Source organism: Mercenaria mercenaria, chromosome 15 (genome assembly GCF_021730395.1).
Source record: "Mercenaria mercenaria strain notata chromosome 15, MADL_Memer_1, whole genome shotgun sequence".
Classification (NCBI taxonomy): Eukaryota; Metazoa; Mollusca; class Bivalvia; order Venerida; family Veneridae; genus Mercenaria; species Mercenaria mercenaria.
This window is the reverse complement of record NC_069375.1, coordinates 14,884,861-14,911,840: the sequence shown is the minus strand read 5'-3', so window position 1 is coordinate 14,911,840 and position 26,980 is coordinate 14,884,861. Positions and strand designations below refer to the sequence as shown.

At 37.5% G+C, this 26,980-nt stretch overlaps 2 protein-coding genes across 2 annotated transcripts in view; both read right to left on the bottom strand.

Annotated features, from left to right (window-relative positions):
• Nucleotides 1-229: 229 nt before the first annotated feature.
• LOC128548919 (uncharacterized) lies at nt 230-25,748 on the bottom strand. Its single transcript, XM_053524610.1, has 3 exons — nt 25,631-25,748; nt 17,245-17,444; nt 230-12,551 (listed from the first exon to the last, which is right to left on the bottom strand). Exon 3 carries the CDS (start codon nt 12,329-12,331, stop codon nt 10,922-10,924), a length of 1,410 nt encoding a protein of 469 aa, XP_053380585.1. The 5' UTR covers nt 12,332-12,551; nt 17,245-17,444; nt 25,631-25,748; the 3' UTR covers nt 230-10,921.
• LOC128548705 (protein transport protein Sec16A-like) overlaps nt 13,385-26,980 on the bottom strand; it is a 50,476-nt gene continuing 36,880 nt past the window's right edge. Inside the window, exons 7-9 of the mRNA XM_053524073.1 lie at nt 25,631-25,748; nt 17,245-17,444; nt 13,385-13,438 (exon numbers count right to left, since the gene is read on the bottom strand). Coding sequence (XP_053380048.1) covers nt 13,385-13,438; nt 17,245-17,444; nt 25,631-25,748 — 372 coding nt within the window. The remainder of the gene's footprint in view (nt 13,439-17,244; nt 17,445-25,630; nt 25,749-26,980) is intronic.

Sequence of the window (26,980 nt, the reverse complement as noted above, 5' to 3'; positions counted from 1 at the left end):
TGACCTTTGACCTACTGATCTCAAAATCAATAGGGGTCATCTGCTGGTCATGACTAACCTCCCTATCAACCTTAACGACCCTAGGCCCAAGCGTTCTTAAGTTATCATCTGGAAACGAATTGGTCTACATACCGACCGACCGGCATCTGCAAAACAAAAAATACCCCTCCTTCTTCAAAAGGGGACATAAAAATAACCAACTAGATAAAGATAAAACAAAGACAACATGCAGAATCCTGTTTTTAATGTAATATTAATGTAATTATTGCTTAAATTTACAATGTAGTAACTTGCATTTCACAACAAGAGGGTCATGATGACCCTGGTTCGCTCACCTGAGTAATATGAGCCACATGTTTCAAATGGCATGCTGATGCTAAAATATTAAGAATGTAGCTCAGTAGGTCACAGTCATGTAACTGAAAGTCAGTTTTAAGTCGGTGTGCAAAGCTCTACATGTCATCCAAATTTCACGGCTGTATCTTAAACAAGAGGACCATAATGGTCCTGAATCGCTCACCTGTTCCCACATGACCCAGTTTTGAGTATGACGTAGTTTTTTCTATTATTTGACATAGTGACCTAGTTTTTGAGCTCATGTGACCCAGTTTTGAACCTGACCTAGATTTTATCAAGATAAAAATTCTGACCAATTTTCATGAAGATATAATATGGCCTCTAGAGTGGTCACAAGGTTTTTCTATTATTTGACCTACTGACCTAGTTTTCGAAGGTATGTGACCCTGTTTTGAATTTTACCTAGATATCATTAAGGTGAACATTCTCACTAATTTTCATGAAGATCTCATGAAAAATATGGCCTCTAGAGAGGTCACAAGGTTTTTCTATTTTTATACCTACTGGCCTAGTTTTTGACCGCACATGAAACAGTTTCGAAACTGACCTAGATAACATCAAGGTGAACATTCAGACCAATTTTCATGAAGATCCATTGAAAAATATGGCCTCTAGAGAGGTCAAAAGATTTTTCTAATTTTAGACCTACTGATCTAGTTTTTGACCGCAGTTGACCCAGTTTCAAACTTGACCTAGATATCATCAAGATGAACATTCAGACCAACTTTCATACAGATCCCATGAAAAGTATGGCCTCTAGAGAGGTCACAAGGTTTTTTTATTATTTGACCTACTGACCTAGTTTTTGACGGCACGTGACCCAGTTTCAAACTTGACCTAGATATCATCAAGGTGAACATTCTGACCAATTTTCATGAAGATCCATTCAAGGGTATGGCCTCTAGAGAGGTCACAAGGTTTTTATGCCCCCGAAGGGAGGCATATAGTTTTAGAACCGTCTGTCTGTCTGTCGGTCTGTCCGCATTTTTCGTGTCCGGTTCATATCTTTGTCATCGATGGATGGATTTTCAAATAACTTGGCGTGAATGTGTACCACAGTAAGACGACGTGTCGCGCGCAAGACCCAGGTCCGTAGCTCAAAGGTCAAGGTCACACTTAGACATCAAAGCATAGTGCATTGATGGGCGTGTCCGGTCCATATCTTTGTCATCGATGGATGGATTTTCAAATAACTTGGCATGAATGTGTACCACAGTAAGACGACGTGTCGCGCGCAAGACCCAGGTCCGTAGCTCAAAGGTCAAGGTCACACTTAGACATTAAGGGATAGTGCATTGATGGGCGTGTCCGGTCCATATCTTTGTCATCGATGGATGGATTTTCAAATAACTTGGCATGAATGTGTACCACAGTAAGACGACGTGTCGCGCGCAAGACCCAGGTCCGTAGCTCAAAGGTCAAGGTCACACTTAGAAGTTAAAGGTCATTTTTCATGATAGTGCATTGATGGGCGTGTCCGGTCCATATCTTTGTCATTCATGCATGGATTTTAAAATAACTACGCATGAATGTGTGACACAGTAAGACGACGTGTCGCACGCAAGACCCAGCTCCGTAGGTCAAAGGTCCTAAACTCTAACATCGGCCATAACTGTTCATTTAAAGTGCCATCGGGGGCATGTGTCATCCTATGGAGACAGCTCTTGTTCTATTTTAAGACCTACTGACCTAGTTCTTGATTACAGTTGACCCAGTTTCAAACTTGACCTATATATCATCAAGATAAACATTCAGACCAACTTTCATACAGATCCCATGAAAAATATGGCCTCTAGAGAGGTCACAACGTTTTTTCATTATTTCACCTACTGACCTACTTTTTGACGGCACGTGACCCACTTTCGAACTTGACCTAGATATCATCAAGATGAACAATCTGACCCATTTTTATGGAGATCCATTCACAAGTATGGCCTCTAGAGAGGTCACAAGGTTTTTCTATTTTTAGACCTACTGACCTAGTTTTTGACCGCACATGACCCAGTTTCAAACTTGACCTAGATATCATCAAGATGAACATTCAGACCAACTTTCATACAGATTCCATGAAAAATATGGCCTTTAGAGTGGTCACAAGGTTTTTCTATTATTTGACTTACTGACCTAGTTTTTTAAGGCAGGTGACCCACTTTTGAACTTGACCTAGATATCATCAAGATGAACATTCAGACCAACTTTCATACAGATCCCATGAAAAATTTGGCCTTTAGAGAGGTCACAAGGTTTTTCTATTATTTGACCTACTGACCTAGATATCATCAAGGTAAACATTCTGACCAATTTTCATGAAGATCTTGTGAAATATATGGCCTCTAGAGAGGTCACAAGGTTTTTCTTTTTTTAGACCTACTGACCTAGTTTTTGACCGCACGTGACCCAGTTTCGAACTTGACCTAGATATCATCAAGGTGAACATTCTGACCAATTTTCATGAAGACCCCATGAAAAATGTGACCTCTAGAGTGGTCACAAGCAAAAGTTTACGCACGGACGCACGCACAGATGACAGACGCTGCGCGATCACAAAAGCTCACCTTGTCACTTTGTGACAGGTGAGCTAAAAACAAGAAAGTAGGTCAGTAGGTCAAGGTCACAGTCAAGTGATCCCTAATCAATTGGGATCATCAGGTAATTATAATTAAACAGTCTAGGAAATATGATCTGACAATTTTTAAAGTATTTTTTCCTGTATAACCCATAACTATAACAAGTGACCCCAAGGGCGGGGCCCCCCTCATCAAAGGGGCATAATTTGAACAAACTTGTTTGAGATCCAGCAGGTAATGCTACATACCAAATATCAAAGGCCTAGGCCTTGAACTTTTAGGCAAGATCTTTATTTTTTTTCCTATATAAGTCTATGTTAAACTTGGTACCCCCAGGGCAGGGCCTCTTTTCACCCTAAGGACATAATTTAAACAATTTTTGCAGAGAAACACTTGGAAAGGCAACATACTTAATATCAAAAGCCTAGGCCTTGCAGTTTCAGGCAAGAAGATTTTTAAAGTTTTTTTCCTATGTAAGTCTATGTAAAACCTAAGATCCACCGAGGCAGGGCCTCTTTTCACCCAAGGGGCATAATTTGAACAATTTTGGTAATTTAGGCAATGCTACATACAAAATATCAATGGCCTAGGTCTTGTGGTTTTAGACAAGAAGATTTTCAAAGTTTTTTACTGTATAAGTCTATGTTAAACTTGTGACCCCCTGGGCTGGGCCTCTTTTAACCCCAGGAGCACAATTTGAAAAATCTTTATAGAGGACCATAAGATGATGTCACATGCCAAATATCAAGCCTCTAGGCCGCAAATTTTTAAAGTTTTTCCTTTCAGTTGCCATGGCAACCAGAGTTCTGCATGGAATTAAATTCTTTGAACAATTTTGAAAGGGGACCACCCAAGGATCATTCCTGTTAAGTTTGGTGTAATTCTGCCCAGTGGTTTTCAAGAAGATTTTTTTAGAAAATGTAGAAGGACACATGACGCACGACGGACATTGAGCGGTCACAAAAGCTCAACATGAGCCTTTGGCTCAGGTGAGCTAAAAATAATTAAGACAGACAGCAATAGACTAGTTGCATTGTACTATTTTCAGCTGTTTTAAAGGTTTTTATCTTATTAAAGTCTGATTCTTATAATAAGCTCATAATTAAGAGAAATTTTTCTTACTGTTAATACATAAGCTTCAGAGCCAGATTACATTTTGAATTTGGGTGAAAATCAATCCTTAATGAGTATAAAGTTGTTACTGTTGCATCTGATCTGATTGCTGAAACCTGCATCCTTTTACAAATGATGCACTGCTTGAAAAATGATGGAAGCAAACCAATGTCCAAGACAAATAAATATTACATAATAACCAGGACTTTGAAAATTTTGAAAACTCAATTGGTCTGAGACAAAATCACTTCATTCAAATCGGCTCTATCTCACCATAATATTTATACACAATAAAGTACTACATTTGCAATGCTATAAAGAAAAGACTAAGTGTGAGAGGCATTAAAAATGAACAAGAAGGTCATGATGACCCTGAATCACTCACCCGAGTAATATGACCCACATGTTTCAAATGGAAAACTGACTAAAATATTAGAAAGTAGGTCAGTAGGTCACATTCATGGTCACTGAAAGACAGTTTTAAGATTGGTGTGCAAAACTGTACATGTCATCCAAATTTCAAGGCTATATATTAAACAAGAGGGCCATGAGTTATCTACCCTGATTGTCTCCGTCCAACTAATGACAATAATGAAATTTCAAATAAGTCCTATAAATACTTACTGAGATAAATCCATTTTCATTAAAATTAGACGAGGAAATCATGCATTGGCATATGCATGTAGAAGATACAGAGTACAAGCCTTTACAACAATACATTAGAAAAGTAAGTTAAAGTAGAAATTTCTTACCATAGAAGACATAAATAATGTTTCAAACCAATCTCATTAGAAGCTGCTATGTATATTTATCTAGTAATACATAAAAGATAAAGGGAGGTAATTTGTCATAAAATCAGTCAATATGTATCTTCACTGATTGTCCAAGTCCATCTGATGGCATAAATGAAATTTCAGATCAGTATCTTCATTAGTTTTGGAGATATACCCATTTTAATTTGAAACAAGAAATGCGGCAATGCCACGAAACCAGGTTTTCAACACTTTTCATAAGAATAAACAAGAGTGCCAGAATGTCACAATATACGCCCGTCACAGCAAATTTCTTTACTCTAGCACCTGTATTTGCAGATGTAATTTTAATTTTGTGGTTGTTTATTATTGTAATTCTTTTGTTTTTCTAAGTCCACAAAAAAACTCCTTACCAGGTAGAGATACCTTAAAATACACCTAAAATTAGAAAGTAACAACTACGTTGTACCACAGAAAAGTGGTCTTGGTTTTTCCCTACGGTCAATTATAAAAAAGTTACAATATAAGTTATTTATAGTAACAACTAAGGGAAGTTAATCTTAAAAAAAAAAAAAAAAAAAAAAAAAAAAAAAAAAAAAAAAAAAAATACAAAAAGAAAAATTGTAAGTCCACACAGAAATCCTTACCAGGTAGAGATTGGTCAAAATACACCTCAAAATTGGATGTAACATGCATGTTGTACTACGGAAAAGTGGTCTCGATTTTTCCCTACGTCTAGTAATGAAAAAGTTACAATATAAGCTATTTATAGTAACAACAAAGGGAAGTAATTCTAAAGAAGGGAACTGCGCAAGACACTTCGTCTCATGATGGTGTATAATTGTGCCAAGTTACATCAAAGTCCCTCTATGCATGAAGAAGATATGCTCCGGACAAAGTTTTCATTCTTGTATCCTTTGACCTCTAAGTGTGACCTTGACCTTAGACCTAGGGACCTGGTTCTTGTGCATGACACTCCGTCTTATGATGGTGAACAATTGTGCCAACTTTCATCAAAATCCCTCCATGCATGTAGAAGATATGCTAACCCTAACCCTAACCTAACCTAACCCTAACCCTATTTTTAGTAACAATGACCTTGACCTTGATCCCAGAAACCCCAAAATCAATCCCAAGCTACAACTTTATATAAGTTTTCTATACACCAAGTTTCATCATGATAGCTCATTCCTAAGTTAAGTTATTGACCGGAAACACTTTTTCTATTTTAAGTAACAGTGACCTTGACCTTGACCCCATAAACCCCAAAATCAATCCCAGCCTTTGTCTTGATATAAGCTACATACATACCAAGTTTTATTCAAATATCTTTACCGAAACAAAAGTTATTGACCGGAAACCCTTTTTCTATTTTTAGTAACAGTGACCTTGACCCCAGAAACCCCAAAATCAATCCCAGCCTTTGTCTTGATATAAGCTACATACATACCAAGTTTTATTCAAATATCTTTACCGAAACAAAAGTTATTGACTGGAAACCCTTTTTCTATTTTTAGTAACAGTGACCTTGACCCCAGAAACCCCAAAATCAATCCCAGCCTTTGTCTTGATATAAGCTACATACATACCAAGTTTTATTCAAATATCTTTACCGAAACAAAAGTTATTGACCGGAAACCCTTTTTCTATTTTTAGTAACAGTGACCTTGACCTTGACCCCAGAAACCCCAAAATCAATCCCAGCCTTTGTCTTGATATAAGCTACATACATACCAAGTTTTATTCAAATATCTTTACCGAAACAAAAGTTATTAACCGGAAACCCTTTTTCTATTTTTAGTAACAGTGACCTTGACCTTGACCCCAGAAACCCCAAAATCAATCCCAGCCTTTGTCTTGATATAAGCTACATACATACCAAGTTTTATTCAAATACCTTTACCGAAACAAAAGTTATTGACCGGAAACCCTTGTTCTATTTTTAGTAACAGTGACCTTGACCTTGACCCCAGAAACCCCAAAATCAATCCCAGCCTTTGTCTTGATATAAGCTACACACATACCAAGTTTTATTCAAATATCTTTACCGAAACAAAAGTTATTGACCGGAAACACCAGTTTGACGCCGCCGCCGCCGCCGCCACCGCCGCCGCCCGCCCGCCCGACCGACATCTACCCCAATCTAATAACTCAGGTTTTCGTTGAAAACCTGGTTAATAAAGGGAGGTAATTTGACATAAAATCAGTCAATAGTTATCTACCCTGACTGTCTGAGTCCAACTAATGACAATAATGAAATTTCAAATGAGTCCTAAAAGTACTTACTGATACAAATTCATTTTGATTAAAATCAGGGGAAGTAACCAGATATAAAATAACTCCAGAACCTATGTTTGGATCTGACAGATTCATCATGGAATCAAAAATGTATTGTTGTTGAAGATATTTTTCAAGTTTGTATCAAATCAAACCATAAATGAAGTCTCTTTATGACTGCACAAACCAAAAAACAGCAAATTTTGGCCCTTTCAGGGACCATAACTCTGGAACCCATGATGGGATCTGGCCAGTTTTCAAAAGGAACCGAGATATTATGCCAATACAAGTTGTGTGCAAGTTTGATTAAAGTTGATTGCAAAATGCTGTCTATCGTGTTCACAAGCAAAAAATAGCAAATTTTGGCCATAACTCTGAAACCCATGATGGGATCCGGCCAGTTTTCAAAAAGGAACTGAGATATTGTGCCAATGCAAGTTGTGTGCAAGTTTTATTAAAGTTGATTGCAAAATGTGGTCTCTGTCGTGTTCACAAGCCAAAAATGGCAAATTTTGGCCCTTTAAGGGGCAATAACTCTGGAGCCCATGCTGGGATTTGGCCAGTTTTCAAAAGGAACCGAGATATTAGGCCAATACAAGTTGTGTGCAAGTTTGATTAAAGTTGATTGCAAAATGTTGTCTCTATTGTGTTTACAAGCCAAAAACAGCAAATTTTGGCCCTTTAAGGGGCCATAACTCTGGAACTCATGATGTGATCTGGCCTGTTTTTGAAAGGAACCGAGATATTATGCCCATACAAGCTGAGTGCAAGTTTGATTAAAATCAAATACAAAATGTGGTCTGTATCGTGTTCATAAGGAAACTGTGGACGACGGACGAAGGGTGATCACAAAAGCTAACCCTGTCACTACGTGACAGGTGAGCTAAAAACAAGAAAGTAGGTCAGTAGGTCAAGGTCACAGTCAAGCGCTCCCTAAATGATTTGGTCATCAGGTAATTATAATTAAACAGTCTGGGCTGATCATTTTTTAAGTATTTTTTCCTATATAAGTCATGATTATAGCAAGTGACCCCCATAGTGGGGCCTCTTTTCACCCCAGGGGGATAATTTGAACAAATTTGTTAGAGATACACCAAGCAATGTTACATACCAAATATCAAATGACTAGGCCTTGAACTTTCTGACAAGATCTTTTTTTAAAATTTTTTTCCTATGTAAGTCTATGTTAAATTTGGTACCCGCTGAGCAGGATCCCATTTCACCCTAGGGACATAATTTGAACAACTTTGGTAGAGAAACACTAGGAAAGGCAACATACTTAATATCAAAAGCCTAGGCCTTGCAGGTTCATGCAAGAAGATTTTTTAAATTTTTTTTCCTACATAAGTCTATGTAAAACATGAGACCCCACGGGGCAAGGCCTCTTTTCACCCTAGGGGCATAATTCGAATAATTTTGGTAGAGGACCACAAGGCAATGCTACATACAAAATATCAAAGACCTAGGTCTTGTGTTTTGCTATATAAGTCTATGTAAAACTTGTGACTCCCGGGGCAGGCCTCTTCACCCCAGGGGCAAAATTTGAACAATCTTGACAGAGGACTATAAGATGATGTCACATGCCAAATATCAAGGCTCTACGCCTTGCGGTTTTGGACAATTTTTTTTTAAAGTTTTTCCTTTTGGTTGCCATGAGTTCTGCATGGAATTAAATTCTTTGAAAAATCTTGAAAGGGGACCACCCAAGGATCATTCCTGTGAAGTTTGGTGTAATGCTGCCCAGTGGTTTTCAAGAACTTTTTTTTAGAAAATGTTGACAGATGCACGACTGACGACGGACATTGATCGGTCACAAAAGCTCACCATGAACCTTTGGCTCAGGTGAGCTAAAAAGTACATTCAAGAATTTCTTGCTGACAGGTTGTCGTGTACTGTGATTTCTGACAACTTTTTACTTTTAATGTTTCAAACCAATATTTTTTAACTTCATTTTATAATTTGTACCGAAAAATGAAAACTTGCTCTAAAACTGAGAAACTCGGCAATTTCCAAAGCCCTGGTAACAACATAAGCTGTGTCACTATCTGGAATTTAAAAGATAACCTTGAAATATACATGAACGAAGAATATATTTACAAAAGAGTAACTGATACAATTTCTCTGCTAAACTAAATTAGACACAAAAATACATGATTCTGCATTTTCCAACACTGCCTCAAAGTAAATAGTTACTGAAACCATGTCGAGATAATCATAAAACCTGCAAGACACTTAATCTATTTTCAACAAGACAATTTTATAATAGTTTATTTTAGGCATTTTTACGTTTTCTATAAAAGTAATAAAATTCATTTGCAAACATACAAAATATAATAACAAGCTGTTCATAAGGTAGCAAATGCTCGACTATTCAAACTGTTGTCCCAGAAGCAGGAATATTACCCTAAATGTTAAAATATCTATAGTTTCAATCCAGTATCTGCATTAGTTTTGGAGACTTACATGCAAAACTTTAACCAGAAGTTTTTAAGTTCAAAAGGGGACATTATTTTGCAAAATACAAGTCAGAGTTATGGGACTTGACGGTATGACCTAGTTTCAAAAACCCAAAGAAATGTGAAATTCCAATTCAATATTTGCATTACAAAAATTTAACATGGATTTTCTAAGTCTAAAAGTGAGGTTGGTAACTGACCTAGAAAAAGAAAAAAGTTTCAAAGCTATATACTTTTAAATGACAGCCATACATACTTGCATGCAAAACATTCACTAAGATGTGATGTTGACAGTAGGGCAAGTACAATTGGTCAGACTATTCCTCGAACAATCAAGCTAAAAATAGTGGGCATTTATATAACTTGTAAATACTGCATGCAGGAATACTGGAAATCAGAATATTATCGAAACTGGTAAATGACAAACAAAGATACAAGTGTTATGTCTGAATACTTCTGTTACAGTAGTGAACATGTATTAAATGATACTGGCTTGAAAAATTTTGAAAGAGGGTGAAATAAAGATCATTCTTAGACTAGTGAAATTATTTTAAAATTGGGCTAGCAGTTTCAGAGAAGATTTTTAAAGATTTCCATAAAGCCAAAAAAATAGAGAAAACTAAAACCGCCTACTGGTGGACTTTTTTTAAACAAATAAACAAAGCTTGAGTGAATTTGTTGTAGCGTCACCTAAAGAATTATTGCTGTAAAATTAATTTTGAAATAGAGGCAGCAATTTTTCACAATTTTCCATATAGCCATAATGAAGACAACTAACTCAATCCCCTGGTGGCCATGTTGTTTTTTTTTCAACAAATCAACATGACTTGAAGGAAAGGGTTTCCCAAGAAACATTTGCTTGAAATTACTTTAAAATCAGGCCAGAGAAGATTTTTTTTTTAAATTTCCATATAGCCATACAAATAAAAGAAGCCAGGCCTCTAGGCAGCCATATTTTTTTCAGGTCACTTTATGGAATATAGTAGAGTCCCCCCAAAAAAACATTGTTGTGAATTTATTTGGAAATCGGGCCAGGGGTTTGGTAAAATTGTTTAAAATTCTACTTTTGGTTGCCATGGCAATCAAAATTTTGCATGGATGACCTAGATTTGAAGGAATTTGAAGAGGACCATACAAGGGACACTCCTGTGAAATTTACTTGTAACTGGCTTTGTGGTTTTGATCTTCTTTGACAACAGACATTCAATGATTTTTAAGGTTGGCAATAAGCACTATGTGCTCAGGTGAGCTGAGAAAGGTTGAACAGTATTACCCATTTACAGGTAAAAGAAAATACAAAATATTGATGTAACTTATTTTGGGCCATTAGCTTGACTGTCTGCTTCATAAAAATTACATTTTACAATTTTCAGAAATGCATGTTTACAAAAATTATTAGCTAGTGCATATTAAACCCAGTAATTCCAAAACCAATATCTGGTTCTGGTATAACTTTCCTTATTTCATCTTCGTAATGCAGTTTGAAGAGATTACGAAGAGACTGAGGACCATCATCATCATCATCATCTTCAAAGCTGTCTGTATCAACAGATTCACTACCAGGTAAAGACATTATTGACTCTTTATTAAGGCCTAAGGAATCCAATACAGCAGAAATAGGGGTGACAGTGGTTACATTGCCTTCAAAGCCAATAACCATACCTATGACTTTAAAGCTACCATCTCTATCTCTAATAAATACCCAGGCACCAGAGTCACCTTCAAGAGCAAAGGGCCAATTATCTTTGCCTAGCACTTCAAATTGTCCAAGCATACACACTCTCAAGGCAAAACCACTGAAGTTTAATTCACTATCAAATGTGGAGACCAATGTACCTTCAGTCCACCCAGTTCTAATACCAAATTTGTACACTGTAGGATTTTCAGGAATTTGATTTTGATCTAATGATTCACCACTTATAAAAACATTTTTATTTTCGCTAGGAGAGTCATAATACTGCTTTTTATTATTAACCTTGTTAAGGTCAAGGATGTTGAAAAAACCTGGCGAATCTGGGAAGTATCCACATACAGGTTTCCTTTCAGAGCAGCACTGTATAAGCGCACAGTCAACACCTGGCTCATCGGCTGTACCAGTTTTGAATACAGCTTTAGTAAGTGTTCCACAATGAAATTTAGATTTATGTTCTGGTTGAAAGCATACTTTGTGACTCTCAATGTCTGCTGTGTGAACACTTCTGCCACATTCTACCATTTCTTTAACAGTTTCTTCCATTAAAAGGGAGTGTGCACATGCAACAAAAAATATATTTTTGTTTGGCCCAATGACAAAACCCCCTAATGTGAAACAACCATTAGCAATAGGGCTGTAAACCTTACAGCCCATTCTTAAGTTCTGAAAAAAATCATCTGCCCTATAAACAAAATTATATTTACATGTAGTTGATCTAACATCTACTGGAAAACACTCAGACTCTAAGTACTCTAGTTCTCTTGGAAGGTAACCCTGGCCAACAGGAATCAACTCCTTCTTTGAAATGTGCATAACAATGCATGCTTCATTTGTAAATTCACCTTTTATTTCCTTAAAAGGACTTGGAGAAATGTGCTTTAAATTTAGATGTTTTTTAAATAATTCAGAACAGTGATTTTTTATGCAGTGTATTATAGTACTTTTGTGTTGTCTGTTCCTATAAGAAAACATTTTTACCTTTGAATACGGAACAAACTTAACAGTTTTAGTTTCTTCAAAGGAGTTCAAAAACCATTGAACATGCTTTACTTGTGTTAAAAGAGTTATCATCCTTACAAATAATTCCATACATAATCTTGTAACTGTTACTTCCATTGTCTATGTAATAAGCTTTTACATCTAGAATGTTCCAATTTTCCTTTAAAATTTGTTTGCATATGCCATTACATGTCTGTATAAGTTCTGGTGAATCAATGCCCTTGTTCAAAATGAAGGACTTCTGTTGTTCATACAATTCACGCAAGTCATCTTCACCAGATATCAATCTAGAGCTATGCCGATTTCTCTGGTCCGTTTGCATCCCTGTGACCAATTCCTGTAAAGGCAAATTAAATGTGAATTTTCTGCTATGGAAATGGCATTGAGAATATTGTAGTACTCTTACTGGGATTGACACAATCTTTTATTTTTCGAATATGGATAGCAATGCTTTGAGTGTAAGTAATCCGTTCAGGGGGAATATTTTGATTGATTAGCTCAAATATTGTTCAAACATTTTCAGTGGCCCTCCATTGAAAATATAATAGGGTTATTACAAGGGTAACTTGATTGGAGATGCTGTATTTGGCTCAAGTGGATTTTGCCAGGAAGAATCACACGTGATGGGAAGAAAGCTGAATGCAGAATCCCAGATCTAGCTATTGTTAAAATGACCTTTTTATTACATACCTCCACCTTTTCGTTTGTTGTTTTGTTATCGAATGAAATTTCCAATGTTTACTGATGTTATTTTAAGTGAGTGTAGCTTTTGTGTGCGCTATTTCATTTACAGAAGTGTATATAATAAAATCAATGCCTTTCATACTGGACCACAAGCTTAGAAAACTGTTTACACAGAGGACACTTCGTCACCATAAAGAGAAAATGATATAAGAACCCTTTAAAATTCATCAAGTGGAGAATTAGTGCAACTAAAATGTCTATACTCTCATGCATATTTTAACAATTAAATCAATAAACCGAAATAAGAGACCCAAATGGACCTAAGTTGCTCACCTGAGGAGTACTCTGACCTTACTTCAGACCAAGTTTTGTGAACATCTATTCAGCAGTTCAATAAAAGTAATAAAGAATCATTTTCTATTTTTTGGCTGCAATAGCCCCAAAATGTGTAACCATTACATCGAACCTGAGAGAAGTCCATCAAGTTCATTTAAAGAAGTTGTTTAAAGATTTTTCTATTTCAACTCTGGCAGCTCCAACCTTCAGTAAGAGAAAACTGTTGAATAAAATTGAGAAAAGGTCCATAAATTGACACTAGAAACAAAGTTTAGAGAAGATCTTCCAAATGGTTCATTAGTAGTTCAAAGATTTTTCTAGTTTTAGCTTGAGCATCCCCCTAATAAGCCAAAGTATATGGATAAAATAGGGAGAGGTTCATGCAAGAATGCTATGGAGCATGTCTGGTGAAGATTGTTATCATCATCAGAAGTTGTTAAAATGCTTTTCTAGTTTTAACTCTGATGGCCACTAAAGACAAAGTTTGGTGATATGATTTTTTTTGTACTTTACAGAGCACTAATACAGTTCAGGATATGGCAATAAACAGGTCTAAACATTTTGGTTTCACATCTCATTTACATCAAAATAAAAATATCAGGTATGGAATCAAAACTTTTATACCTGCTGGAATCAGAGATACAGAGAAAACAAGACTTTTTAGTGTTCATACACTATTAGGGTAAGACTGTGGTTCAAATTGTTGTAAGACACAAGTTGTCAAAAATCTACACAGATCTTCCAAGTTTAATGAAGACCGGTCAAGTGGTTCATGAGAAGAAGTTGTTGAAAGCTTTTGTTTCTATTTTTAGCACTGGCAGTCCTTAAAAGTGGATAATCAGAACAATCTGAACAAATTTGCAAGTAAACCATTTAAACGGATGCTACTAACCGAATTTGGTGAAGATCCATCAAGTGGTTCCACAGAAGAAAATTCTTAAAGGTTATTCTATTTTCAGCTTAGGTGGCCTACAAAAAGGGTTACAGGAACCATTTATATAAACTTGGCAGAGGTCTATACGAGGATGCTTCAGACCAAGTTTGGTAAAAATCCATAACATGATTCATGAGAAGTTAATTTTTTATTTTCTAATTTTCAGCTTTGGCAACCCTTTCAAGTGACCAAGCCAAACCATCTGCATAAGTATGAGAGAGGACCATAAAAGGATGTTACAGACCAAATAAGATGAAGATCCATCAAATGGTTCATGATAAGAAGTTGTTCATAGGTGTTTCCTATTTTAGCTGTGGTGACCCTTAAAAGGGACAAAGCAAGACCATCTGATGACTATACAAGGATGCTACAGTTTGTTTGATAAATATCCATCAAGTGGTTTATGAGAGGAAGTTCATTAAAAGTTCTTCTACTTAAGCTTTGGCTACCCCTAAAAGAGGCAAGTACAGCCATTTGAACAAGAGCTCGCCGAACACGAAATGCCCCCATTGATGCATTCAGTAATTGCACAAGGAACAGAAATTATATGCTCACTGTAAACAAAAGTTCCACCATTCTGGTTTAATCTGACCTTGACCTTTAACCTATTAACCTAACAATAGATTACAGAGTGATCTTGGCTCCATCCACTGAGCCATTTTTGAATGCTCCAAATTTCAAGACTAGCTCAAGGTCAAAATCAAGGTGAAATTTCATTTCGGTATAAAACAATGTGTATGTGGTCAAAATTTGAAAGCTGTGGCTTGAGAAATGTGAAAGCAGGTCACTAGATCAATTTCAAGGTCAAAGTTCATTTCGGTCAACAGAACTATGCATGTGCTTAAAATTTGGAGGCTGTAGCTTGAGAAATGTGAAAGTAGGTAATAGGTAAAAATCAATGTCAAATTTAAATTCAGAACACAAAAATATGCATGCGGTCCAAATTTGAAGTCTGTAGCTTGAGAAATGTGAAAGTAGGTCACTAGGTCAATCTCAAGATCAAAGTTAATTTCGGTACACAAAACTATGCAGGTGGTTCAAATTTGAAGCCTGTAGCTTGAGAAATGTGAAAGTAGGTCACTAGGTCAAAATCAAGGTCAAATTTTATTTCAGAACACAAAACTATGCAAGTGGTCCAAATTTCAAGCCTGTAGCTTGAGAAATGTGAAAGTAGGTCACTAGGTCAATCTCAAGATCAAAGTTCATTTCAGTACACAAAACTATGCTTGTGGTTCAAATTTGAAGGCTGTAGCTTGAGAAATGTGAAAGTAGGTCACTAGGTCAAAATCAAGGCCACATTTTATTTTGGCACAAAAAACTATGCAAGTGGTCCAAATTTGAAGCCTGTACCTTCAAAAATGTGTAAGTAGGTCACTAGGTCAATAACAAGGTCAAAGTTTTTTTCGGTACACAAACCTATGCATGTGGTCCAAATTTGAAGGCTATAGCTACAGAAATGTGGAAGTAGGTCACTAGGTCAAGATCAAGGTCAACTCATGTCAAGGTTCATCTTGCCACTCAAAACTATACATTTGGTCCAAATTTGAATGATGTAAGTTATGGACATGAAGATTCTAAGTTTTTCCCTATATAAGTCTATATGAACCATATGACCCCTGGGGTGGGGCCATATTTGACCCTAGAGGGATAATTTGAACAAACTTGGTAGAGAACCACTAAATGGTGCTACATTACAAAATATCAAAGCCATAGTCTTTGGTTTGGACAAGAAGATTTTCAAAGTGTTTCCCTATATAAGTCTATGTAAACCATGTGACCCCAGGGCGGAGCCATATTTGACCCTAGGGGAATAATTTCAACAATCTTAGTAGAGGACCATTAGATGATGTCATATACAAAATATTAAAGCCCTAGGCCCTGTGGTTTTGGTCAAGAGGTTTTTCAAAGTTTTTCCTATATAAGTTTATATAAACTATGTGACCCCTGGGGTGGGGCCATATTTGACCCCAGGGAAATAATCTGAATAATCTTGGTAAAGGACCACTAGATTTTGCTACATAACAAATATCAAAGCCCTAGGCTCTATGGTTTTGGACAAGAAGATCAGAAACCATTTAACTGTTCCTGGCCAATGTGACCTTGACCTTTGAACTAATGACCTCAAAATCAATAGGTGTCATCTGCTGGTCATGGCCAACCTAACTATCAATTTCCGTGACACTAGGCCCAAGCGTTCTTGAGTTATTGCCTGGAAACCATTTTACTGTTCCTGGTCACTGAGACCTTGACCTTTGACATACTGACCGCAAAATTAATTGGGGTCATCTGCTGGTCATGACCAACCTCCCTATCAACTTTGGTGACCATAGGCCTAAGTGTTCTTGAGTTATCATCCGGAAACCGTTTTACTGTTCAGGGTCACTGTGACCTTGACCTTTAACATACTGACCTCAAAATCAATAGGGGTCATCTGATGGTCATTATTAACCTCCCTATCAACTTTCATGATCCTAGGCCCAAGTGTTCTTGAATTATCATCCGGAAACCGTTTTACTATTCAGGATCACTGTGACCTTGACCTTTGACATACAGACCTCAAAATCAATAGGGGTCATCTGCTGGTAATGACCAACCTCCCTATCAACTTTCATGATCCTAGGCCCAAGTGTTCTTGAGTTACCATCCGGAAACCGTTTTACTATTCAGGGTCACTGTGACCTTGACCTTTGACATATAGACCTCAAAATCAATAGGGGTCATCTGCTGGTGATGATCAACCTCCCTATCAACTTTCATGATCCTAGGCCCAAGCGTTCTTGAGTTATCATCCAGAAACGGATTGGTCTACATTCCGACCGACCGACATCTGCAAAACAATATACCCCTCCTTCTTCGAAGGGGGGCATAATAAATGAGAGAAGTCCAAGCCAGGATGCTACTATAACCAAGTTTGGTATAATTCAGACCAGTAGTTTCAGGTGAAGATGTTTAAGTAAAAATGTTGATGCATAACAATGAACGCAGTACTATATTAATAGATGACCAGGAACAAAGTTCAGGTGAGCAAATGAATATTATAGAAATTATATCTTATAAATAAAGAAAATAAGAGTACCTGATGTCTGGTGGGAATACTCTCTTGACAATCAAGCACAAGAGAGTATATATGCACTACATTCTTTACACTATCTATCAATTTTAGAACTATGCTGTTTCTAGAAGCCGAGAGACAGATCTTGTAGTTGTCTGATGATCCGTAACACATCTCTGTCATAAGGTAACAGAAGTTAGAAGCATGAACTTTTCCATCAAATTCTGAAAATAAAAATGAAGTTTTGTTCTGTTTAAACATTCACAGGACTTTAGGTTTGATTTGGCTGAGTGAGCCGCGGAGGACGTGCTCTGTTGTTGATCTTACATCTTCCATGAGCGGATCTGTTCAGCAGCTGTGAACTTCTTCAGAGGACTTGACCGTATGGATAGGGCAAGTTTTGCTTGATATGCATGTCCTCCACAGCTCACTCTCTGCTGAATCAAACTAGAAGTAACCCTCTTTGGGCCCTAGAATCTGCTCCGCAGCAACTCCAACTACGAATCACACTATCTGGGAGTAACTCCAGCAAAGGCAACAGTTTAAGCAACCTCACACTTGCATCCAGCTTCACTAGCACGATTGTTACCACGGACACTAACAATAAGTGCCGCAGAACGTTAGAGTGACGGTGAAGAAACTCCAAAGATGAGAAAAACCCTTGACATCTCCAATACACGGATGCCTTATACAAGCAAGAAAGATCCTTAATAAATACGTAAAGTCACAGGGCATTGAAGACTACCTACTAACCTGCAACAAGAGCAATATTATACCAAGAGGTCTGCGTATTAAACTCTACCCTATAGTCAAGAATGAAGAAGACCTACTACGACAGTGGAGCCATATATTAAAAGACATGTCTCAAAAACTGGTGGATTTACTCCATACCTACCATCACCAAAAAACAGGGACACTGGAAAAGGCTTACCCTGAAGCCAAAGCAACACTGTTGCAACAATGCACAGAACAAGAAAAAGACACAGGGACAAAAGCACTCCTACAATTCATTATCCAAGAGAGGCTGTCCAGCGTATACCGTCACAAGCACAAACAAGAGGGCCATGATGGCCCTATATTGCTCACCTGGTTAAATGGTTGCTATGAAGATTTGCATTTAAACTTGACCAAGGGGTCATGATTTGAACAAACTCGGTAGAGATCCACTAGGCAATGCTACCCACCAAATATCTAAGCTCTAGACCTTCTAGTTTATTTCTAGACATTTTTTGGAAGATTTTCCTATGTACAATCAAGTAACCCCTGGGGCGGGGCCAATATGATGCCAGGGGTCATGATTTGAACAAATTTTGTAGAGGTCCTCTAGGCAATGCTACATGTCAAATATCTAAGCTCAAGGCCTTCTGGTTTATTTTTAGAATTTTTTTGAAGATTTTTCGATGTACAATTAAGTTACCACTGGGGTGGGGTCAATTTTACCCTGGGGGTCATGATTTGAACAAAGTTTGTAGAAGTCTACTAGGCAATGTTACATATCATATATCTAAGATCTAGGCCTTCTGGTTTATTTTTAGCAAATTTATGAAGATTTCCCTATGTACAATCAAGTAACCCTTGGGGCAGGGTCAATTTGACCCTGGGGGTCAAGATTTGAACAAATTTTGTAGAGGTCCACTAGGCAATGCTACATGTCAAATATCTAAGCTCTAGGCCTCCTGGTTTATTTTTAGAAAATTTTGAAGATTTTTCTATGTACAATCAAGTAACCCCATGGGGCGGGGTCAATTTGACCCAGGGGGTCATGATTTGAACAAATTTTGTAGAAGTCTACTAGGCAATGCTACATTTCAAATATCTAGGCCTTCTGGTTTATTTCTAGAATTTTTTTGAAGATTTTCATATGTAAAATCAAGTGACCCCTGGTGCGGGGTCAATTTTGACCCCCGGGGGTCATGATTTGAACAAATTTTGTAGAGGTCTGCTAGGCAATGCTACATGTTAAATATCTAAGCTCTAGGCCTTCTGGTTTATTTTTAGGAATTTTTTGAAGATTTTCCTATGTAAAATCAAGTGACCCCTGGGGCGGGGTCAATTTTGACCCCGGGGGTCATGATTTGAACAAATTTTGTAGAGGTCTGCTAGGCAATGCTACATGTTAAATATCTAAGCTCTAGGCCTTCTGGTTTATTTTTAGAAATTTTTTGAAGATTTTCCTATGTAAAATCAAGTGACCCCTAGGGCGGGGTCAATTTTGACCCCGGAGGTCACGATTTGAACAAATTTTGTAGAGGTCCACTAGGCAATGCTACACGTCAAATATCTAAGCTCTAGGCCTTCTGCTTTATTTTTTAAATTTTTTTGAAGATTTTCCTATAGAAATCTATGTAAATCAAGTGACCCCTGGGGCGGGGTCAATTTAGACCCCGGGGTCACGATTTGAACATTTTTAGTAGAGGTCCACTAGGCAATGCTAAGTAACATGTCAAATATCTAAGCTCTAGGGCTTCTGGTTTTTGAGTTTTGAGAGAAGATCTTTTTAAGATTTTCCTATGTAAAATCATATGACCACTCGGGCGGCGTCAATTTTGACTCCAGGGTCATGGTTTGTAAAAATTTGGTCGAGGTCCACTAGGCAATGCTTCACACCAAATATCTAAGCTCTAGGCTTCTGGTTTTTGAGAAGCAGATTTTTAAAGTTTTTCCTTTCGGTTGCCATGGCAACCAGAGTTCTGCATGGAATTCAATTCGTTGAACAACTTTTGTAGAGCTTCACCCAAGAAACATTCCTGTGAAGTTTGGATGAAATCGGCCTAGCGGATTATGAGAAGATGTCGTTTAAAGTAAAGGTTTAAGGACGCCGGATGGTGATTGATCACAATAGCTCACCCTGAGCCTTTGGAACTGGCCAACTCCTCTCAAACAGAGAAATCAACTAACAGGGAACAATCTCAAAATAGGTACAATAGACCACAAAAGGGACTGAGGCCAAGAAGAGGCCAACCCAACAACAGGACAAAGTTTAACAACCACCACGGTCGCGGAAGTGGATGACCTCAACACTGGGGTTGCGGCAATAACCGCCAGAGAGACCACTCCAATCACAGAATATGAACAATTCAATCAATTCTTATAAGGACTTTCTTAGTGCTCTGCGATTTTTTGAAAGTTTCACTAATGGCAATAACAATGCCTGCAATAAAGATTCAGAAACTTACACGTCTGAGTTTGTAGTAAATCTCTCAAGTTTCCCACTATCTAAAGCCCACATCAAACTTTTAGAACAAGAGAACCATGATGGTCCTGAATCGCTCACCTGTCTCCACATGACCCAATTTTCATAAAGATCCATTGCAAAATATGGCTTCTAGAGAGGTCACAAGGTTTTTCTATTATTTGACCTAATGACCTAGTTTTTGAAGGCATATGACCCAGTTTTGAACTTGACCTAGATATTATCAAGGTGAACATTCTCACCAATTTTCATGAAGATCTCATGAAGAGTATGGCCTCTAGAGAGGTCACAAGGTTTTTCTATTTTTATACCTACTGACCTAGTTTTGACCACACGTGACCCAGTTTCAAACTTTATCTAGATATCATCAAGGTGAACATTCAGACAAATTTTCATGAAGATCCATTGATAAATATGGCCTCTAGAGTAGTCAAAAGGTTTTTCTATTTTTAGTTCTACTGACCTAGTTTTTGACCCCAGTTGACTCAGTTTCGAACTTGACCTAGATATCATCAAGATAAATATTCACACTAACTTTCATACAGATCCCATGAAAAATATGGCCTCTATTTGACCTACTGAACTAGTTTTTGATGGCACGTGACCCAGTTTCAAACTTGACCTAGATATTATCAAGGTGAACATTCTGACCAATTTTCATGAAGATCCGTTGAAAAGTATGGCCTCTAGAGAGGTCACAAGGTTTTTCTACTTTTAGACCTACTGACCTAGTTTCTGCGCAGTTGACCCAGTTTTGAACTTGACCTAGATATCATCAAGATGAACATTCAGACCAACTTTCATACAGATCCCATGAAAAATATGGCTTCTAGAGAGGTCACAAGGTTTTTCTATTATTTGACCTACTGACCTAGTTTTTGACTGCACGTGACCCAGTTTCAACACTGACCTAGATATCATCAAGGTGAACATTCTGACAAATTTTCATGAAGATCCATTGAAAAGTACGGCCTCTAGAGAGGTCACAAGGTTTTTCTATTTTTAGACCTACTGACCTAGTTTTTGACCGCAGCTGACCCAGTTTCGAACTTGACTTAGATATCATCAAGATGAACATTCAAACCAACTTTCATACAGATCCTGTGAAAAATATGGCCTCTAGAGAGGTCACAAGGTTTTTCTATTATTTGACCTAATGACCTAGTTTTTGATGGCATGTGACCCAGTTTCGAATTTGTTCTAGATATCATCAAGGTTAACATTCTGACCAATTTTCATGAAGATCCATTGAAAAAGTATGGCCTCTAGAGAAGTCACAAGGTTTTTCTATTTTTAGACCTACTGACCTAGTTTTCGACCGCACATGACCCAGTTTCGAACTTGACCTAGATATCATCAAGATAAACATTCTGACCAACTTTCATAAAGATCCCATAAAAAATGTGACCTCTAGAGTGGTCACAAGCAAAAGTTTACGGACGGACGCACGCACGGATGACGGACGCCACGCGATCACAAAAGCTCACCTTGTCACTTTGTGACAGGTGAGCTAAAAAGGTCTAAACTTTTGCCCCGACGCAAGTGAAATGGATATAGGTGCGCTCAATCAAAACATAGAGAAACTCTCTAGACAACTTTGTATCAAGCACTTTTTCAGAAATTCTGAACAAACTGTGCATGTCCCAGAGTTTGAAGAACAACTCATTTTACACTCTAAACATAAAGGCGGGGTAATACTTGACCCAAGGGAGATAATTTGAACAATCTATGACTACTATAGAATGCTACAAATTAAATATCAAAGCCCTAGGCTATGTGGTTTAGTACAAAAGGATTTTCAAAGTTTTCCCTGTATAAGTAATGTGACCCATATTTGACCTTAGGGGGATAATTTGAACAACCCTGTTAAGAGGAAAATTTGATGATGCTACATACAAGATATCAAGCCCTAGCCCTATGGTTTTGGACAAGAAGATATTCAAAGTTTTTCCCTATTTAGTCAGTATAAAGCATGTGACTCATGGGGCAGGGCCATATTTGACCCTAGAGGGATCCTTTGAACAATCTTGGTAGAGGACCACTAGATGATGCTGCATACCAAATATCAAAGCCCTAGGCCCTGTGGTTTTGGACAAGAAGATTTTCAAGGTTTTTCCTATATAAGTCTATGTAAACCATGCGACCCCCAGGGGCGGGGCATATTTGACCTTCGAACTTGACCTAGATATCATCAAGATGAATATTCAGACCAACTTTCATACAGATCCCATGATAAATATCGCCTCTAGAGAGGTCACAAGGTTTTTCTATTATTTGACCTAATGACCTAGTTTTTGATGGCATGTGACCCAGTTTCGAACTTGAACTAGATATCATCAAGGTGAACATTCTCAACAATTTTCATGAAGATCCATTGAAAAGTATGGCCTCTTGGGAGGTCACAAGATTTCTCTATTTTTAGACCTACTGACCTAGTTTTTGACCGCACGTGACCCAGTTTTGAACTTGACCTAGATATCATCAAGGTGAACATTCTGACCAATTTTCATGAAGATCCATTGAAAAATATGGCCTCTAGGGAGGTCACAAGGATTTTCTATTTTTAGACCTACTGACCTAGCTTTGAACTGCACATGACCCAGTTTAGAAACTGACCTAGATATCATCAAGATGAACATTCTGACCAACTTTCATAAAGACCCCATGAAAAATGTGACCTCTAGAGTGGTCACAGGCAAAGTTTACAATTTTCTATTTTTAGACCTACTGACCTGGTTTTGGACCGCACGTGACCCAGTTTTGAACTTAACCTAGATATCATCAAGGTGAACATTCTGACAAATTTTCATGAAGATCTTTTTTAAAATATGGCCTCTAGGGAGGTTACAAGGATTTTCTATTTTTAGACATACTGACCTAGTTTTGGACCACACATGACCTAGTTTCAAACTTGTCCTAGATATCATCAAGCTGAACATTCTGACCAACTTTCATAAAGATCCCAGTGGTCACAGGCAAAAGTTTACAGACGCACGACGGACGCCACGCGATCACAAAAGCTCACCTTGTGACAGGTGAGCTAAAAATCAAACAAGCTAATAAACAAGAGCTGTCTGCAAGACAGCCATTTCTGGACTATTCGAATTGTCCAAGAAGCAGGAATATTATCCTAAATGTTAATTATCTATAAAGTTGCAATCCAGTAGTGGCATTAGTTTTGGAGATAGTACCTTGCATGCAAAACTTTAACCAGAAGTTTTAAGTTCAAAAGTGGACATAATTGGGCCAAATTGCAGGTCAGAGTTATGTCTGCATTAGTTTTGGAGATAGTAACATGTAGGTAAAACTTTAACCAGGATTTTCTATGTCAAAAGGGACATAAGTTTGGCAAAAAACATGTCAGAGTTATGGGACCTGACTCAGTGAGATTGGTAATTGACCTAGAATAAGAACAAGAGGACCATGATGGTCCTGAATCGCTCACCTCTTCCCACATGACCCAGTTTTGAGTATGACATCGTTTTTTCTATTATTTGACACAGTGACCTAGTTTTTGAGCTCATGTGACCCAGTTTTGAACCTGACCTAGATATTATCAAGATAAAATTTCTGACCAATTTTCAAGAAGATCCATTGAAAAATATGGTCTCTAGAGAGGTCACAAGGTTTTTCTATTATTTGACCTATTGACCTAGTTTTCGAAGGTACATGACCCTGTTTGAATTTTTACCTAGATATCATCAGGTGAACATTCTCACTAATTTTCATGAAGATCTCATGAAAAATATGGCCTCTAGAGAGGTCACAAGGTTTTTCTATTTTTATACCTACTGGCCTAGTTTTTGACCGCACGTGACCCAGTTTCAAAACTGACCTAGATATCATCAAGGTGAACACTCAGGTCAATTTTCATGAAGATCCATTGAAAAATATGGCCTCTAGAGAGGTCAAAAGATTTTAATAATTTTAGACCTACTGACCTACTTTTTGACCGCAACTGACCCAGTTTAAAAACTTGACCTAGATATCATCAAGATGAACATTCAGAACAACTTTCATACAGATCCCTTTGAAAAATATGGCCTTTAGAGAGGTCAAAAGGGGTTTTTCTATATTTGACCTACTGACCTATTTTTTGAGGCACGTGACCACTTTCAAAATTGATTAGATATCATCAAGATGAACATTTCAGACCAACTTTCATACAATCCCATGAAAAATATGGCCTCTAGAGAGGTCACAAGGTTTTTCTATTATTTGACTACTGACCTAGTTTTGGACGGCACGTGCCCCACTTTCGAACTTGCCCTAGATATCATCAAGGTGAACATTCTGACTAATTTTCATGAAGATTCATGAAATTTATGGCCTCTAAAGAGTCACAAGGTTTTTTCTATTTTTTAGACCTACTGACCTAGTTTTTGACTGCACATGACCCAGTTTCGAACTTACCTAGATATCATCAAGATGAACATTCAGACCAAACTTTCATACAGATCCCATGAAAAATATGGCCTTTAGAGAGGTCACAAGGTTTTTCTATTATTTGACCTACTGACCTAGTTTTTGAAGGCACGTGCCCCAGTTTCGAACTTGACCTAGATATCATCAAGATGAAGGTTCTGACCAATTTTCATGAAGATATTATGAAATATTGGCCTCTAGAGAGGTCACAAGGTTTTTCTATTTTAGCCCTACTGACTAGTTTTTGATGGCACGTAACCCAGTTTCGAACTTAAACTAGATATATCAAGGTGAACATTCTGACCAATTTTCATGAAGATTTTGTGAAATATATGGCCTCTAGAGAGGTCACAAGGTTTTTCTTTTTTTTAGCCCTACTGACCTAGTTTTTGAAGGCACGTGACCCAGTTTCGAACTTGCCCTAGATATCATCAAGATGAACATTCTGACCAACTTTCATAAAGATCCCATGAAAAATGTGACCTCTAGAGTGGTCACAAGCAAAAGTTTACGGACGGACGCACGCACGCACGGACGGACGACGGACGACGGACACCGCGCGATCACAAAAGCTCACCTTGTCACTTTGTGACAGGTGAGCTAAAAAAGTAAGTTTCAAAGGTATATTATGCCTTTAAATGAGAGCCGTACGTACTTGCATGCAAAACTTCAACCAAGGTGTGACGCCGATGCTAGGGCGAGTAGAATAGCTAGACTACATAAAAGGAGTATCACTGACTGTCAAAAATTCCTGTTATGTTAATGTATCTGTGTATGGTTAGGTCTACATACCTAGTGCATCTGCCATGGTTCTGATAAATGTTCTGTCTCTGTCAGAGTTTTCAGCTTGGTTAGAGAGAATCATCGCTAAATGAGGCCTCCAAGTAATCAATCTGTCCTGTTCCATCTCCTGTCAAATAATTATATCAAAGAATTATATAATGGTCTACTTATCAAATCAAACTAAAACAAGAGCACCGCCTTGCAGGTGCAGACGCTCATCTGATTTTTTTGTCTCTGTATAATAAAAATATTTTCCTACCCATGATTTTCTAAGTCCAAAAAGGGCCATAATTCTTATAACAAGAGGGCCATGATGACCCTATATCACTCACCTGATTAGAGTTGTTTGCTTGAACAAATTTCCTAGCTAAAGCTTTAACAAGAGGACCATGATGGTCCTGAATCGCTCACCTCTTCCCACATGATCCAGTTTTGAGTATGACGTCGTTTTTTCTATTATTTGACATCGTGACCTAGTTTTTGAGCTCATGTGACCCAGTTATGAACTTGACCTAGATATTATCAAGATAAAAATTCTGACCAATTTTCATGAAGATCCATTGAAAAATATGGTCTCTAGAGAGGTCACAAGGTTTTTCTATTATCTGACCTATTGACCTAGTTTTCGAAGGTACGTGACCCTGTTTTGAACTTTACTAGATATCATCAAGGTGAACATTCTCACTAATTTTCATGAAGATCTCACGAAAAATATGGCCTCTAGAGAGGTCAAAAGGGTTTTTTCTATTTTTTCCCTACTGGCCTAGTTTTTGACCGCACGTGACCCACTTTCGAAAGATCTAGTTTATCATCAAGGTGAACATTCAGATCAATTTTCATGAAGATCCATTGAAAAATAGGGCCTCTAGAGAGGTCAAAAGATTTTAATAATTTTAAAACCTACTGACCTAGTTTTTGATCGCAGTTGACCCAGTTTCAAACTTGACCTAGATATCATCAAGATAAACATTCAGACCAACTTTCATACAGATCCCATGAAAGTAGGGCCCTCTGAGAGGTCAAAAGGTTTTTTTATTATTTGACCTTACTGACTAGTTTTTTAAGAACATGACCCAGTTTCAAACATGACCTAGATATCATCAAGGTGAACATTCTGCCCAATTTTCATGAAAGTCCATTCAACGGTATGGCCTCAGAGAGGTCACAAGGTTTTTCTATTTCAAGACCTACTGACCTAGTTTTTGTTTAGTAGTTGACCCCAGTTTTCAAACTTGACCTTTATATCATTTTCAAGATAAAACTTCAGACCAACTTTCATACAAAAATCCCATGAAAAATATGGCCTTTTTTTCATAATTTGCCCTACTGACCTATTTTTGATGGCACGTGACCCATTTC

Coding starts and splice junctions, on each gene's coding strand:
- LOC128548919 (XM_053524610.1), bottom strand. CDS start 12,331: ATGGAAGTAACAGTTACAAGATTATGTATGGAATTATTTGTAAGGATG.